General features: G+C 37.2%; 1 protein-coding gene across 3 annotated transcripts in view; it reads left to right on the top strand.

Annotated features, from left to right (window-relative positions):
• ATAD2B (ATPase family AAA domain containing 2B) overlaps positions 1–18,657 on the top strand; it is a gene marked incomplete at both ends in the record, with an annotated part of 143,164 nt that overhangs the window by 107,465 nt on the left and 17,042 nt on the right. For 2 of the 3 annotated variants that reach the window (XM_080711476.1, XM_080711474.1), the window contains 2 exons: positions 112–293; positions 3,544–3,703. In XM_080711476.1, the coding sequence (XP_080567602.1) occupies positions 112–293; positions 3,544–3,703 (342 nt within the window). Of the gene's footprint in view, positions 1–111; positions 309–3,543; positions 3,704–18,657 lie in introns of all 3 variants that reach the window. The other variant, XM_080711475.1, reaches the window with a different exon arrangement.

Here is an 18,657-nt window from a genome sequence, read left to right as displayed (position 1 = left end):
CTCTCTCTCTCCCTCCCTCCCTCCCTCCCTCCCTCCCTCCCTCCCTCCCTCCCCTTCTCTTTTTCTTTTTCTTTTTCTTTCTCTCTCTCTCTCTCTCTTTTTTTTTTTTAGCTCTTTGTGCTATGGAAGTACTTCCTCTTGCATTACCTTCTCCACCTCGTCAGTTATCAGAATCAGAAAAAAATCGGATGGAGGACCAAGAGGAAAATACTTTAAGAGAATTGCGGTTGTTTCTCAGGGATGTAACCAAGAGGCTGGCCACAGACAAACGCTTTAACATCTTCAGCAAACCGGTGGATATTGAAGAGGTCTTGTTTCAGTAGTGTGCAAACAGTGAAGTTGAACTGGCTAAAAGAAAAAAATATTGACATCTTTTTTTGGAAGGAAAAAAAGCAAAGGCATGGATGAATATTACCCCTAGCCTGTAAAATTTTAATCCATGTGATAACTACCAATGTCATCAGCAAACATCTGGTGACTTTTGGATAAAATTAGTGACCAATTTGTACATGTCCTATTAATTATTATTGATCTTTGTGATCTCATACTCTTCAGTTTAAGAAGAGAATTAAAAGTTATTTTAGTGAACTGTCCATACTAGACTATTTTTATTCCAGGATAAATCCTGTTCTCAAAAAGTATATTAGTATTAGTCAATCATTATCAGTTGATACTGGCATTTCCAAAATTATGTATGTACTTTGTTAAAACAAGTGGCTAAGAAACTTGAAATTTCTTTTTCTTTCATATTTTGGAAATGTCTATGGCTGAAATGCTGTTGGAAGTTAAGCATGTCCAGTGCATCTAAAACTATTTCTCTCCAAGGATCTTCTCTGCTCCCAGTGGAAAATTTCTCACTTTCTATGTGTATTGTATCGTGTGCTTGTGGGAGCATGATTTTGTCATGACGAAAAAAGGAATTTTCCATTTGGAATCTACTGTAATTCTATCAATTTTTTTTTTTATCCTGGGATAATATAGTGTGTGGATAAACACATTGTAATCTTTACTGGCCTTCTTCTTATAGTTCAGACTCCATGTTTGAACAGCTTCGGTGTTTTTAGTCTTGATTTTTTATTTTGATTCAGAGTTTAATGTTGCGTCCTCAGTGTGAAGTCTGTGCTTTTGGACCTCCGAAGATTCCTTTGGAAACATTTCCTCATCTGTGATTCTGAAGAATGAGTTAGCTTTATATGCCTCCATCTTTGAAGTCTGCAAATATCATTTTCCCCTTGGAGTAAAGGAACTATCAAATTTTACATAAATATTTATCCATAATACATTATTGTGCCCATTTGCTCTTCTCAAAAACCTTTCCCAAGGTTGTTGATGTTGTTGTTGTTGTTGTTGTTATTATTATTATTATTATTATTATTATTATTATTAATACCATCAACTGAGGAAATTAAGACTTGCTGGCAAGTGACATAGCCAAGACTTGGAAAAATTTAAAAATATTTAAAATTACATTCTTTACATTATAGTCTAGCTATGTTCTATCTTTTTTCACTGGGATAATAGGACAGGCCTAATTTGCATTTTAATTAACAAACATTGTATTTGTAGAGCATTTTTCTCCACTTACGGTGTTTTTAAGTAATCTTAAAACTATCAGGGAATTTTCAGGAAGTTTTAAATAAATAAGCCATTTCCTTTTGGCGTATATATTTAGACTGTGACACTTCTTGAAAGATGAAGTCAACCTCCCATGCTGGGAGTAACCCACATTTGCTTTAGCTCAGGGAAATTTTTCTTTCCAAAAAGATTGTCATACTTCAGATGTCATGTATCTACAATAAAATAAACATTTTGTAAATCATGACAGGACATTGAAAGGGGATAGAAATTTTCTTAGATAAAAAACGATTGAAGGGTTTTGTTTTTTTCTAGTTTTCTCCTTTGTTCTTTTCAGGTTTATTCTGCTGCTGGTTTTTATCTGCTCTTAAAGCAGAGAACAAGCCGGGCATGGTGGCGCACGCTTGTAATCCCCGCGCTTGGGAGGCGGAGACAGGAGGATCGCGCTGGTTCGAAGCCAGCCATGCTGGCTTAAGAGACCCTGTTTCAGAAATATAAAATAGGTCTGGGAGTGTAGCCCGGAGGAAGGAGGGCTTCCAGGAACCCCAGTACCACCAAAAAAAAAAAAAAAAAAAAAAGCAGAGAACATCATAGGCATTTCTGGGAAGTATAGAAAGGAGAAAACAAGATAACACAGATAAGACATAAAAGTTATATTCAAGGAATGATTTGAAGTGCCTAAGAACTATCAAATTTCAAAGCAGACTGCAGAGTAAACAAAACTTTAGAAAAATAAAACTTTAGAAACTTTTAGATTTAATAGTAAGCATGTATGCTCAATTTTTATAAGATTTAATAATAGGATTTTTTGTAGTACTTTTCAGTTTATAAACATTTCCACTTGTACCCAGGGCATTCTAGAACAAGTCCAGTGATATCATTTGAACTATCATTTGTTCAGGTATAGCTCCACTGCTGCCCCTAAAAAGAGATCAACTGGCTTTTCAGCTCCAAGAGGTTGAAAAATAAATTACATACTCTTACCTAATATTTTTACAAGTCATCTTAAGATTTTAAGAACACATATTCAAATTACATATGTGTATGTATCTCTGCATAAATTCAAAATCTGGGTATCGATGCCGTCTCACACTATGAGAAACAAATCCTTGTTTTCAGAGAGCAGAAATTGTTTTGTCCCAGGACATTGTCCTTGACTAATTTGAGATGTTATTGCTAAGTATCCTTTTATATGAGCTCTGATTACTTGATTTAAGGCTTTTATTGGAGAGGCAGTAGATAGGTTGCCAGCATTTTCCTATTGGTTAAGTGATATAAAATGTATTGTGCCAGTCATGACTTAATTTCTTCTAATTTGGATTGTTTCCCAGAAAATTTGCACTTAAAGCAAAAGAAAACAAATTTCTTTGGTAGATTTGTTTACACTTAGGGATAAGTCCAGCAAATCTTTTACTAGTTATAGATACAATACTCAGTTTCATTATATAATTGATTCAGAATGTTTGTAATGACTCCAAAGGAATGGAAAATACTTTCCATGAAACATTCACTCTATAAAAGTACAAAAGAAAGAAAATTTGTTAAAAATTTTAAAGATTTACCAGAAGAACTTCTTTAATCCTATAAAAAGATTGTGCTTATTTTTCTGTGTTTTTTCTTTCTCTCTTATTGAGGTAACATTTAATGATACTTATTGTGTTCATTTACACATACATTCTCTTCTCAGATAAGCCCAAAAGATTAAAAGAAAAAAGTGCTGATAGTTGGTTTCAAATTTCACTATTAGCAAAATTTTAGAGTTGATCTAGACAGATACTGAAGCTTTTCATGGAAAGTATGCCAGATAGTAACTTTAGTAGCATAGATAGAATTGTAATCTTATTATCAATAATTTTTTCTTAAGTATTTAATAGATTTTATTTTTAAAGAATTGTTTTTCTCCTTTTATGAACTAAGATCATATAAGAAACAGGAAGTAATTTTATTAAAATATCTTATTTGTTTTAGGTTTCAGATTATCTTGAAGTAATCAAAGAACCAATGGATTTATCAACAGTAATAACTAAAATTGATAAACATAATTATCTTACCGCTAAAGATTTCCTGAAAGATATTGACCTCATCTGTAGCAATGCTTTAGAGTATAATCCTGATAAGGACCCAGGAGGTAAGAATGTGGAGGGCAAGGTTCCTTTGACAATGAGACAGTACTTTACAGTGTATAAATCATGCTTATGTTTTAGATTGATAAATTAATTTTTTGACCTATTATCTTTAGAAACTTTGAGGAACTAATAATCTAATATTTCTAAATGAGTATGTATTTCTTACATTATCAAGGAAAATAAAAACATTAATTTGCTTGTTGTAAAAAATAATATGCTTGAATTTTATAGTTCTAAGTACTATGTTTAGGGTTTAGTTTTCTCAGTTTTTTTTCACTTTTTTATTTGGATTCTGATTTTGTTCAGATCAGTGGGAAACTGAGCAAATAAGAATGTAATTTAAAATTTATTTAGTCAACATCAGTAGTACTCAAAAAACACAAGGAAAGCCGGGCGTGGTGGCGCATGCTTGTAATCCTCGCGCTTGGGAGGCGGAGACAGGAGGATCTCACAGGTTCGAAGCCAGCCACGCTGGCTTAAGAGACCCTGTTTCCACATAAAAAAGTATAAAATAGGTACTGGGAGTGTAGCCCATGGTAGTGTAACTGGAGGTAGAAGGGCTTCCAGGAACTCCAGTACTGCAAAACAAAACAAAACAAAACAAACAAACAAACAAAAACCCCACAAGGAAATTTGAATTTGTGGGAACCCAGAATAGAGTAAGTTTATATATCCAAGAAGTCTTTTATGCAGAATATTTCTGTTCTGCAGGTTGTAGAGAATCTTTGTAAAATTTTATTATTTTATTCTTAATCTCACCTTTTACTCACATCTTCAGTACCAACTCCTGCTATTGCTCTCCAGGGAAGTCCACAGATATGCCAGGAACATAGCTGTAGTCAACACGATGCGTTGACTGCAAACACAGATGGTTTATTATAACAAGGAAGATTGTGAGTTTCCATAGATGGGAAACCACGTAGTATTTGGACTTGTGCTAAGCCATCTTGGAGAAAGTAAAGGGAAATTGGACTGTGCAGCAGATTAAGGGCTTTTAGGGATGGGATAATTTTGAGAATTAGCTAGTTTAAAAACCGAGAAGGCAAGAAGAATGGAGCAAGGCTAAACTGTGATTGGTAAAAGAAATGGAAGTCATTCATACTAGCAAGGACATAATTATGTTTGGTAATTTTTGTGATTTGGGCAATGTTCCTGCTTTTGTTTGTGTTAGACATGATCACAGAGTGGACCTGTTATTCTAATCCAACATGGTCATACACTGGCCTTGTGTCGTGCTATGTTGTGTGAGATGTTTAACCTGAGTGTATTGAGGCCAAGCATTGTGCCAGGACAACTCACTGCTGTCAGGAGCACCGTCTCCTCCTCCTCCTCCTCCTCCTCCTCCTCCTCCTCTCCTCCTCCTCCTCCTCCTCCTCCTCCTCGTCTTCCTCCTCCACCTCTTCCTCCTCCTCTTCCTTTTTCTCTTCTTTCTCATTCTGTTGTGAATTTTGTTTTTCCATAGGTGATATTCAAAATGCTTACTTTTAAAACATTTAAGTTTGTGTTATCTAAAGATATTTTTAGAGTGTAGTTTGTGTTTCATATCTGTATTTTAGTAGTCATTCTTAATCAAGGCCATGTGGTAGAATGACCTGGATTTCCTCTGAATTTAGCTCATAACAAATCAAATATTCTAGTTCCATATTAGAGACAGAACAAAATGTTTGTGTAATAGAACTTGGTAGCCAGGCATGGTGGCACACACTTTTAATCCCAGTACTTGGGAGGCCAAGACAGGAGGATCACAGGTTCTAGGACAGCCTCAGCAATGTAGCAAGACTCTCAGCAGCCTAGCAAGACAGTGTTTCAAACAAAAAATAAGGCTGGGAGTGTAGTTTGGAGGCAGACTGTCCCTGGGTTCAGTCTTTAATCACGTACACACACACACACACACACACACACACACATACACACACACACACTACTGAGGGTAAAGCAGATTGTATGTACATTGTTAATTTCCTTAGAATAAATTACTTGGGAACTGAGACAGAATTACACATTCAAAGCAAACCTCAGCAACTTTCTAAGGCTCTCAGCAACTTAATGAGACCCTGTTTCAAATAAAATAGGGATAGAGGGATAGCCTGGAGGTAGAATACCCCTAGTTTCCATTCCAGTTCACCCCCTACCACACACAATCTAGATCAAAGAATATATATCTTTAGGTATTTTTAATCTGTAATGTTCAATATTTTTGTGTGTGTGGGTCTGGGGCTGGAACCCAGGGTCATTTGCCCTCCGAGCTACACCCCCTGCCCTAATTTTTATTCCTTATTTTGAAATCGGGTCTCACTGAATTGCAGAGGGCCTCACTAAGTAGCTGAGGCTGTCCGCGAACCGCGATCCTCCGGTCTCAGCCTCCCGAATGCTGGGATTACAAACGTATGCTACCACGCCCGGCTTCTGTAATGTTCAAATTTTCTCTAAAAATTTTTACTTAAGATACATATACCATCAACATGAGGGCCGCTCTTAGCCAGTGTAGCAGTTGTGTGTGTGAGAGAATCTCCTTCTTCAGTTTGTGTGCAGTTCTGCAACAGGGTTGGAGTGAGGTATGGCCTGTATGCCAGCCTCATTTCATTTCCCTTGCTGTGGTCCTGTGTGAGGGGCCAGCCTGTACGGGTGTCTATAGCAACTTGGAGGAGAGTACTGGTGTGCCAGCAGTCTCTGTCCCTTTGCTCTCAAGACACACAGACTATAACATATAGCGTGGTAGTGGGCATGTGGGCCCTGTATTTAGACCTAGGCTTTAGTCTAGTTCTGCTATTCTCCAGTTCTTTAATTTGGTCAAGTCATGTCCTAAAATATCTTTAATTTTACAGTAGGGATCCTAATAGTGTTCTTGGTGTTGTTAATAAGGATTGTGTGAGAAAGTGTATTAGGTTGAATCTTGATGCAACGTGTGTGTGTGTGTGTGTGTGTGTGTGTGTGTGTGTGTTAAGCTCTTAGCATAATGCTTGGGATGTGGTACATGTTTCATAAAGGTTAGCTATTGATAAAATTATGTTCTTGTTATTATTTAAATTGTACTTTAATTTTTTATAAGTTGGGTTTCTTAGTTGGTACCTGCATATGTGCTATAGGATGACACCTTACACTTTGTGCTTGTTACTTTCCCTGTATCACACTGAAGTCCTATTAAGGAGCAAATATTAAGATGATGAAAATGATTATCATTGCTTGGAGAAAGACAGTTGCAAATATGAATCCAGATTTTTCCCCTCAAGTAATTAATTATAACTTCATTGACATTTATATTACTTTTAGGGAAGAAGCAATGGTTTCTGATGCAATGTGACCTTTAACTATGGAATATAATGTATAATTGAAGAATCATCTTATAGGAGTTAACATGTTATAACTTTCCCTCTTCACTCTTTTAGAGACATACAAAGAATGATGCAATTTAAAAGCATTATTTTAGCACTGTTCAGAATGTTTCCTGTCTTTAGTCAAGAGGCCTGTTTTTTTTCCCAGCAAGGAAACCTCTTGTTAGGCACCAGCAAAACAACTTCAGGGTCTGTTGTGTAGCAAGTGGAAATTACATGAATGTTGTATTACTTTTACAAGCTCCCATGAGTATTTGAAAGCATACAGTGTTCTATTTTGCAGAATACTTGGCCATTTGGGAACAAACTAGCATATACATAGAACACCAAAGCCAACATTTTGAAAGCTGTACATGTTTTTAAGTGTTTACCCAGATTCTTTCCCTTGAGGATGACATGGACAGAAATTAAATATTGAGTGAGGAGTAGTTTAACTCTTAGGTTACAAATGTGGCCACTGTCAGATATTGACTCTATTGTCTTACATGAAATATTACATTTGACTGCACCTCATTTTTGGTGGTACTGGGGCTTCTGGAAACCCTTTTACCTCCAGGCTACACTCCCAGACCTATGTTATGTTTTTTTTAAATTTGGAAACAAGGTCTCTTAGGCCAGCGCAGCTGGTTTTGAACCTACTTGATCCTCCTGTCTCTGCCTCCCAAGCGCGGGCAATTACAAGCGTGCGCCACCACGCCCGGCCACGGCACCCCATTTTTATTATTTTATTTTATTTTATTTTATTTTATTTTATTTTATTTTATTTATTTTTTGGTGGTACTGGGGCTCCTGGAAGCCCTTCTACCTCCGGGCTACACTCCCAGATCTATTTTTACATTTTTTATTTGGAAACAGGGTCTCCTAAGCCAGCGCCGCGGCTGGCTTCGAACCTGCGTGATCCTCCTGTCTCTGCCTCCCAAGCGCGGGGATTACAAGCGTGCGCCACCACGCCCGGCTTGGCACCCCATTTTTAATCTTGCAGTGCATCCTTTCTTTGTCCTGAAGCCCATTCTTACACATTCTATCAGCTGACTAATTTTGTTGCAGCACCATCCCTAATCTTTTAATCATCTCACAATTTTCTGCTTTGTACCAATTGTATGGGAATAAAGCCTCTAGATTAATCTAGAGCCTTGTGTGGTTTTCTCTTAGTGCACCTCCAAATTTATTTGTATTTCTATTAGTGCTTATGAATACCATGTCCTCATTACTCAGCTGGATGTTTAATTTTGTGTGTGTGTGTGTGGTACTGGGAATGGAACCCAGGGGCATTCTACCTCCGAGCCACACTCCCAGCCCTATTTTTTATTCTTTATTTTGAAACAAGTTCTCATTGAGTTGGAAAGGGCCTCACTAAGTAGCTGAGGCTGTACACGAACCTGTATACTCCTGTTTCAGCCTCCCAAATGCTGGGATTACAAGCATGTGCCACCATGCCCAGCTGGATGTTTAGAATACAAAGATGACTATGATATTTTCTTCCCCTTTAGATAAAGATATAATACATGTCAATATTTTGATAGGTTAGTAATATATACTGCTAAATGCCCAGCATTATTCTGTATGTAAGTATATTAGTCTGCTAAGGTTCCTATAACAAAATAGGACAGATCGGATTACTTGACCAAGAGGATTTTTTTTTTTTTGGTGGTACTGGGCGTGGAACCCAGAGGCTTTCTACCTCCAGGGTATATTCCCAGACCTATTTTTTATATTTTATTTGGAAACAGCGTCTCACTAAATTGTTAAGACCCTCACTAAGTAGGCTTCGAACTGAGGCTGGCTTCAAACCTGTGTGATCCTCCTGTCTCAGCCTTTCAAGTACAGGGATTACAAGTATGTGCCACCACACCCAGCCTCAACAGGAATTTATTTTTTCGCTAATTTGGAGGCTCTCAGTTCAAGGTGAAGGTGCCAGCAATTTGGCTGCCCCCTGGACTTCTCTTACTGACTTGAAGTTGGCCCCTTTCTCTTCATAGCCTTTTCATTGTGCTTCGGCACCCTTGATATGTCCAGGTTTATTTTTGTAAGAACAACACTCAGATTGGATCAGGACCAATAATAACTTTTCAGAAAGTCCTATTCCAAATATAATCGCATTCTGAAGTACTAACGATTAGGACTTTGACATGTTAGCTTTGAAGGGATATGATTCAGCCTATCAGAATTATGTATAACATAATTGTTACAGTTTTTTGGACTGTTATGGTTTGGGAAACTGTACCCAGGGGCCTCTGTTAGACCCCTGGGAATAATTCCCCTCAAACACAAAAACTGCGGGTTCTTGTCCTGAGCTAAGGACAGTCATGCAATAGTCCGGACTCTTGGTGAAGATTTAAAGAAGTTTATTAAAAGATAGAAATGCAGAAGATAGTTAGAGCCTCATGTTACCCAGGGGTAACATAATGGGGTGCTTCTAATTTCTACTATCTACTAATTAATCCATTTTTAGTGATGACAAATGTACTTACCTAATTCTAGTGATTATAATTGCAGGTTGCTAATTGATAATGAGATAGCATAGAGGTAGCAATAATAAATAATAATGTTTGAGGTGGCAGCAGATGATAGTAATGCATCCTCACTTTCACAGGTTTGAGGCCAGAGTACAATAATAGCAAAACCCTGTTTTCAAAACAAAAAGTAAAGCTGGGCGTGGTGACACGCACTTGTAATTCCAGCATTCAGGAGGCTGAGACCAGAGGATCCGAAGGATCGCGGTTTGCAGACAGCTTCAGCTACTTAGTGAGGCACTCTGCAATTTAGTGAGACCCTGTTTCAAAATAAATAATAAAAAATTGGGTAGGGGGTGTAGCTTGGAGGTCAAATGCCTCTAGGTTCCATCCCCAGGCCCGCAAAAAAAGTAAAAAGGCATGGGGGTTTAGCTCCAAGGGAGAATGACCTTGGGTTCAGTCCCTAATAAAACACACATTCACACAGTACACAGGATGGAGAAGATAGAACCTGGGGATGAGCAAATTTGGGAAGAGTATGTATTCCAGGCCAAGAGAAATAGCATACGAAGGTGTAAAGGAAGCATGTCTGGAAAGTAGATTGCTTCCACAGTGTAGTGGGAAAGGAACTCACTTCTCTACTCACTGACTTATCTAATTATTCTGTGTGTATAAATTGTGTTTAGAAATAGAGATTTACAGATGATTAAGACACAGCCCTTGTCTTCAGTATCAGTGTTTTTTTGGTTTTTTTTTTTTTTTATGTTTTTTGTGATACTGGGAATGGAAACCCAGGGGTATTCTACCTCCAAGCTACATCCCCAGCCCTATTTTTTATTCTTAATTTTGAAATAGAGTCTCACTGAGTTGCAAAGGGCCTTACTAAGTAGTAGCTGAGGCTGTCCTCGAACCATCACCCGGCTTTAGTATCAGTTTTAGAGTAGAAATCGGGAGAGTAGTGAATGAAGGGTGGAGACTTGTTGAGATTCAATTGCATTGGTTGCAGACACTGAGTGTAGAGGGCTGTAACCAACTGATTCAAATGGCTGACAGAAATCTAGAATGATTGCTGAATTTTTGGTTTGGATGGAAGAATCTGACCCAGTAAACCAGTGATGTAACAGGTTTAGGGGCAGGATGCTAAGTTTAATTTTGGACATTTTGATATGAATTACATTAATACACCTGGGTAAAATGAAGACATTGAATGGTAGTACTAGTTGTCCTGTGCTGCTTCTGGAGATTAGGATAAGTGCTCATAGCATGGTTGGCAGCCATCAGTGTCTAGGCGTGGATAAGGTGCTGTAGGCAGTGTGTAGAAGGAGGAGAGAGGGGCTCGGGAGGTGCCCTTGAAATGGGTCCAATCTTCCTTTTCCAGTACCTTTATTAAATGTATTTATTGACTTTACTGGGAGTATACATAGTTTTTTCTTTTAAAATCAATTTTATTGAGACATAAGTTACATATAGGAAGGTATGCCTTTTAAAAGTTTATGGTTTTTAAGAACACATCTTTAAAAATTTATTATCCTCTAAAGAATATTAGATGCTAAATTTATAGAAGTTTTTTTCTGATTTTCTTCCACATATAAGTCACACATTTATTTTTGAATCTTATATTTTGTAACTTTTGGAGACACTTATTTATCCCCTCCGAATAATTATTTGTTTATATATTCTTATCCCTTGTTTTAGACTTTAAGCTGAGTGAGAACAGGATCTGTATAGGCCTTTTGTGTGGAGCACGTTCTTAATTAATGTGGCCAGTGAGTAAATTTTATCAACTGTTTTCTTGTTAGATACTAACTAAAGGGGTCTAAGATTAGAAAGAAAATTTATAATGGAGGCATAATTACATAATGCAGATTATTAGGAATATACATTACTATCTGTAATGAAAAATCATACCACAAAAATTCATTTAAAAATATTATTAATCGTTTAAAACAATTTTTATTGAAAAATATCAGCTAATACACATCTGGGTTTTTCCTTGTGAATTAAAAAATAAAAGTTCACCAAAATACATAAGAAATATTGATACATTGAAATAGTTACAACTTTTTTAAAGTAGCAATTCTATTTTATAAATACTATTCCTTTTTGTTGAAGGCAGGTATAGGTGTGTTAATGTCTTTGTATTACATATAAGGAGATTGGGCTCAGAGAGGCTATATAATATGTGTGCAAATTCACAGGTATTATTTGGTAAAATTGAGTGGAGTTTGATGTTTTAAATTCAAAGCCAGCCTGGCATGGCGGCACACCTTGTAATCCTGCGCGCTGGCTTAGGAGACCCTGTTTCCAAATAAAAAAGTATAAAAAATAGGTCTGGGAGTGTAGCCTGGAGGTAGAAGGGCTTCCAGGAACCCCAGTACCACCAAAAAAAAAAAAAAAAAAAAAAAAAAAGGAAGGGTTTTGCTGGGTGTGGTGGTGTACGCTTGTAATCCCCATGCTTGGGAGGTGGAGACTGGAGGATCCTGCAGGTTCGAAGCCAGTTTTGCTGGCTTAAGAGACCCTGTTTCCAAATAAAAAACATAAACAAATAGGTCTGGGAGTGTAGCCAGAGGTAGAAGGGTTCTATCCCCAGTACCACGGGGGGGGGGGGGGGGGGGGAGGGAAGGGTTTTAAGTCTGGTTTCTTATGTAACATTCTCTGAACTTCCACATGCAAAATTATATACATATGTGTGTTCTCAACTTTTAACTTGTTCTTTATAGGGATCTAGGGTATTTTTCTGGCTATTACAGACCCAGAATTATCGTCATAACTTCTAGTTTTAATATTCTTTAAACCAGTGATTCTATGCTATACATAATCTTAAATATGCTCATAAACTAAGAATAATTGAAAATAACTATAATAACAGGCACACTGAAAAGCTTTATCTCCTGTTGAATGCAGATTTTTTTTTATTTCTTGCCTTTTTAATAGCTATTCTTTAGAATGCATTTCTTTTTCCTTTTCTTTCTTTCTTTTTTTTTTTTTTTTTTTTTTTTTGCGGGTCTGGGGGTGGAACCCAGGGGCATTTGAACTCCAAGCTACACCCCCTGCAGAGGGCCTCACTAAGTAGCTGAGGCTTTCTGCATTTCTTTACCTGCCAAGTATGTTTGCTTTTGTGGTACAAGGTCAGCTTTGAGTATTTGCCACAAGAGATCTTATAGCCTACAAAGCCTAAAATATTTATTCTCTGGCCTTTTACAAAAAAGATTGCAGAATCCTAGTCTCACATCCCAAATAAAGGTTAGATTGGCTATAAAAGCAAGACATAAGCATAGACTGCATCTAAGAAAACCACATTAGCCAGGTGTGGTGGCACATGCCTGCAATCCCAGTACTTGGGAGACTGAGAGAGGAGGATCACAGGTTCAATGCCAGTCTCAGCATCTTAGTGAGACACTCAGGATTGTAGTGAGACTCTGTTTCAAAATAAAAAATAAAATAGGGCTGGGGGTATAGCTTGGAGTTAGGATATTTCTGAGTTCAATTCCCATTGCCAAACAATAACAACAAAAAACCTTTAAAAATAAAGGTTATAGCTGGGTGTGGTGGCGCACGCTTGGGAGGCGGAGACAGGAGGATCGCGCAGATTTGAAGCCAGCCACGCTGGCTTAAGAGACCCTGTTTCCAAAAATTTTAAAAAGTATAAAATAGGTCTGGGAGTGTAGCCCAGAGGTAGAAGGGCTTCCAGGAACCCCAGTATCACCAAAAAAAAAAAAGTTAAAAGAAAAGCATGTAAAAAGATGTATCATGCTTACACCAAGCAAAAGAAAGCTGGAATGGTTATGTAAATATTAAATGAAGTAGATTTTAGACCAAGAATATTACCTGGGGAAAGAGTTATTTCAAAATCATCAAGCAGGCATAACAATTCTAAATTTTGGGGGGCCTTTGATAATAGAGCTTCCAAATTTATGAAATAAAACCGACAAAACCACAAAGGGAAAGAGAAATTTGTTGTTGAACTTGGGAGATTTCACTGGCCCTCTCTTCATAGTAGATGAGTGAGTAAACAGAAAATCATTGAAGATATAGAAGCCTTAAGTAAGGCTGGAGATTGAAATCCATCTTAATAAAAGAGATAGGATCTACAAAATCAGTAAAGATACCAAGACTTAGGTAATAACATGTGCCAACTTAGGATCATTTCTAGAACACTGCCCAGTAGCAGAAAATATACACATTCATTTCAAGTGCATTGAAGTGGTCACCAAGATAGACCATATTCTGGGCCATAAAACAAGTCTCATTAAATATAAAGTGATTCAAGTTATATAAAATATATCCTTTGACCACAGTGGAGTTAATTAGAAATCAGTAACAAAAGATAATCTTGAAAAATGTAATTGGAAACTAAATACCAACTTCTACATAACCCTTGGTTAAGAAAAGTACCAAAAGAGATATTTAAAAAGTTTTTGAAGCCAGGTATAGTAAGGCATGCCTGTAATCCCAGTACGTGGGAGACTGAGACAGGAATATTGCGGGTTAGTGGCCAGCTAGCCTCGGCAATTTAACAAGACCTTCTAGAACTTAGCAAGACCCAGTTTCAAAATAATTAAATAGAGCTGGGGTGTAGGTCAGAGGTAAGCGTGCCCCTGGGTTCAATCCCTAGAACCACACACAAAAAGGTTTTGAACTCAATAAAATAAAAATATATCCATGTTTGTGGGATGCAGCTAAAGCAGTACTTAGGAAATTTTAGTCTTGTGATCTAAATTTAGAAAAGATAAAATGTCTGCCAGGCATGGTGGCGCACGCTTGTAATCCCCGTACTTGGGAGGCGGAGACAGGAGGATCGCACAGGTTTGAAGCCAGCCTTGCTGGCTTAAGAGACCCGGTTTTCAAATTAAAAAAAAAAAAAAAAAAAAAAAGATAAATTGTCCGAAGTCAACAATTACAGCTCTTGCCTACCCCCTCCCCCCAAAAAGAAGATCCAATGAAACACTAAAGATCTGAGGAGAGCCAGGCATGGTTTTGCACGCTTGTGATCCTCCCCGCTTGGGAGGCGGAGGCACAGGTTCGAAGCCAGCTGCGCTGGCGTAAGAGACCCTGTTTCAAAAATATAAAATAGGTCTGGGAGTGTAGCCCGGAGGTAGAAGGGCTTCCAGGAACCCCAGTACCCCACACACACACACACACACACACACACACACACACACACACACAAAAAAAAAAAGATCTGAGGAGAAATCATTGAAATAGGAAACTGGACAGGCTCCTTTTTAATTTTTGATTTGAAACAGCGTTTTGCTAAGTTGTTGAGACTGGCAAACCTGCAACCTTTCTGTCTTAGCCTCTCAAGTACTAGGATTATAGGTATTTGCCACCAAGCCCAGCAGTAAATTGTACAAATTCTTTGAAAGAAAGTAAGCTCATGAAAAAAGTGGATACCGTCAATTGGAATTAATTAATTTATTTATTTATTTATTTATTTATTTATTTATTTATTTATTTGGTGGTACTGGGGTTCCTGGAAACCCTTCTACCTCTGGGCTTCACTCCCAGACACCTATTTTTTAAATATTTTTATTTGGAAACAGGGTCTCTTAAGTCAGCTTCGGACCTGTGCGATTCTCCTGTCTCTGCCTTCCAAGCACGGAGATTACAAGCACGCGTCACCACGCCCAGCGTTTCTTTATCTTATTATTATTATTATTATTTATTTATTTATTTGGTGGTACTGGGGTTCCTGTAACCCTTTACCTCCGGGCTACACTCCCAGACCTATTTTTACATTTTTTAAAATTTGGAAACAGGTCTCCTAAGCCAGCAATGTGCAGCTGGCTTCCAACCTGCGCGATCCTCCTGTCTCTGCCTCCCAAGCGCGGGGATTACAAGCGTGCGCCACCACGCCCAGCGTGCGTTTCTTTATCTATTAACACAGTTGAATATATAGTTAAAATCTTTCCACTAAGAAAACCTTAGACTCAGTTGGCTTCACTGGTTAATTTCAACAAACATATAAGGAAGAAATAATACCAGTTGCACACAAATTGTTCTAGTAAATTGAAAAAAGTTGACATTAATGTAATACCAAAATCAGGAAGAAAAATTATAGGAATAAAATAAACTACACACTAATATCCTTCTTAAACTTGAACAAAAATAATTTAGATTCTACAATATGTTAAAGGGATAGTGCATTGCAATTAAGTAGTATTTATCTCAAGAATGAAAGATTGGTTTAACATTTGAAAATCAGTGGATGTAATTCATTGTATTAAAGAGACTAAAAAATTCATTTGATTGTCTCAATGGGTGCTGGAAAGCATTTGACAAAATCTAACATCCAGCAGGTTCACAGCTAGCCTAGGCAACTTCATGAAGTCCTCCACAACCTAGTGAGACTCTGTTTCAAAATATAAAATAAAATAGGGCTGGGGCTGTAGCTCAGAAGTAGAGTGCCTCTAGGTTCCATCCACAGTACCATAAGAACGAGAGACAAAAATGAGGGAAAGAATATGAATATAGCTTAAAAAATATGCAAGGCTTTATATACCGAAAAGTATAAAATATTGCTGAGGTTTTATTTTGCTTGTTTGGTTTTTTTTGTTTTTTGTTTGTTTATTTTTTGGTGGTACTGGGATTGAACTCAGGACATTCTACCTCTGAGCTATTCCCCCAGCCCTAATTTCTTTTTTCTTTCTTCTTTTTTTTTTTTTTTTTTTTTTTTAAACAGGGTCTTGCTAAGATGCTGAGGCTGTCCTTGAGTCTGTGATTTTCCTGTCTTCAGCATTCCAAGTACTGGGATTACAGGTGTGCACCACCATGCCTAGCTTGAGAAAACAATTAAAAGACCTAAATAAATAGAGCTATTATTGTACTTATGGATTGGAAGACTCAACATTGTGAAGATGTCATTTTTCTTCAAATTGAATTTATATATTTAATACCATATGATCAAAATTCCAGCAAGAATTGAGAAGAAATTGATAGAAATTGAGAAGCTGCCGGCCGTGGTGGCGCATGCTTGTAATCCCCGCACTTGGGTGGCTGAGACAGGAGGATCACACAGGATCGAATCCTCAGCTACTTAGTGAGGCTCTCAGCAACTTAGTGAGACCCTGCTTTCACATAAAATATAAAATAGGTCTGGGAGTATAATCTGGAGGTATAAAAGCCCCTGGGTTCCACCCTCAGTACCACACACACACACACAGAAATTGAGAAGCTAATTCTAACACACATGTAAACACAAAGGACCAAGAATAGTCAAAACAGTTTTGAGAAAAACAGAGTTGGAGGACTTAATACCACCTTATTTCAAGAGATGTCAGTTATCTTAATCTAGGCAGTGTAATATTGGCAGAAAGACTGCACAATCAGTGGAATAGGATAAAATTCTGAAACATACATATATAGAAGCTCAGTTACTTCTAGACAAAGGTACATCAGTTCAGTAGAGAAAAGTATGGGATATCGATATGCAAAAAAGAAAAAAAAATTAACTTTTTTTTTTTTTTGGTGGTACTGGGGTCCCTGGAAGCCCTTCTACCTCCGGGCTACACTCCCAGACCTATTTTTACATTTTTATTTGGAAACAGGGTCTCCTAAGCCAGCGCGCACGGCTGGCTTTGAACCTGCGCGATCCTCCTGTCTCTGCCTCCCAAGTGCGGGGATTACAAGTGTGCGCCACCACGCCCGGCAAAAAATTAACTTTTGACCTATATACAAAAGTTGACTCAGAATGGATTACATACCTAAATAAAAAGCTAAAGCTTATGTCTGGAATATTAAAAGAAATTTCAGAATTTAATAATAATAAAACAATTAAAAGGGAGGCATCAGATTTGATGACAGTTCACCAAAGAAGATAAAGGGTAAACACATGAAAAGACATTCAGCCTCATTAATCTTTAGTCAAATACAAATTAAAATTACAATGAGTTACTAGTAAGCACTTGTAAGAATTTTTTAAGATTAGAAAAACTAACCATGTTAAATGTTGGCAAAGATGTGGAGGAATATGCCAGGCACGGTGGCGCACACTTGTAATCCCAGCATTCGGGAGGCTGAGACTGGAGGATCTCGGTTCGCTGACCGCCTCAGCTACTCAGTGAGGCCCTCCGCAACTTAGCGAAACCCTGTTTCAAAATAAAGAATAAAAAAAAATAGGGCAAGGGGTATAGCTCAGAGGTCAAATGCCCCAGGGTTCCATCCCCAGACCCGCAAAAGAAAAAAAAAAAAGATGTGGAGGAACTGAAACTGTGATGCATCGCTGGTAGTCATATATAATGGTATAGCCGTTTTGAAAAAGTTTGGCGGTTTCTTGGGCTGTTAAATATATGCCTATAATTTGATTTAGCCATCCCACTTATAAGTATTGGTCCAATATGAAAGCATAGTTCACAAAAAGACTTGTTCATGGATGTTTTATAGTGTCTTTGTAATAGGCAAATCCAGAATTATCCCTTTGCCCATCAGCTTGGGAATAGTGGTTAACAATTTGTGTTACTGCCATATAATGAATTACTACTCAGCAGTCAAAAGAAGTAAGTACTGATACATGCACCATAGTGGCAAATCTCGAAGCAGTGATTCTGAGTGAAAGAATCTATATTGAAAAAAATATATTCTCTGTGGTTATACATATATGATACACATATAGTGATCCTCACACACGCACAAAATTATAGAAAATATAAATTGATCTGTAATACAGAATGCATATAAGTGGTTGCCTGGGAGTGTAGGGATGGCTGATGGGAGATAAAATTAAGGGGCCCAAGGAAACTTGTGATGATGGATGTATACATTATATTGATTATAGCGATGGTGTTATGGATGTAACATATCAAAACTATCAAATTATATAATTTTAATTATGCAGTTTATTATAGTTCTGTTATACCTCAAGAGATTTTTTTTAATAAAAGACTTAGGGAAGCTATGTTAATAATAAGTACAGATTATAAAAGTATTGTGGTTCTTTGGTAATGAGAATTATTAAGGCCTGTATTCATCTGCCTACATGGTATTTCTATTGGGATATTTTTTAGGTATCTCAAAATTGAAATGCCCAAAACTAAACTCATTAAAATCAATCTCTAACTTTTTTTTCTTTTTCTGCTTTCTGTTTTTTTTTTTTTTTGTACCTATTACAATAGTCTTTTATTTCCCTTTTTTATGCAAGAAGCTAGGGAATTATCTTTTTTTTTTTTTTTTGGC

The sequence above is a fragment of the Muscardinus avellanarius genome (genome assembly GCF_963383645.1).
Source record: "Muscardinus avellanarius genome assembly, chromosome: 15".
Lineage (NCBI taxonomy): Eukaryota > Metazoa > Chordata > Mammalia > Rodentia > Gliridae > Muscardinus > Muscardinus avellanarius.
The sequence above is the reverse complement of the archived record's forward strand: the minus strand, read 5'-3'. Positions and strand labels throughout refer to the sequence as shown.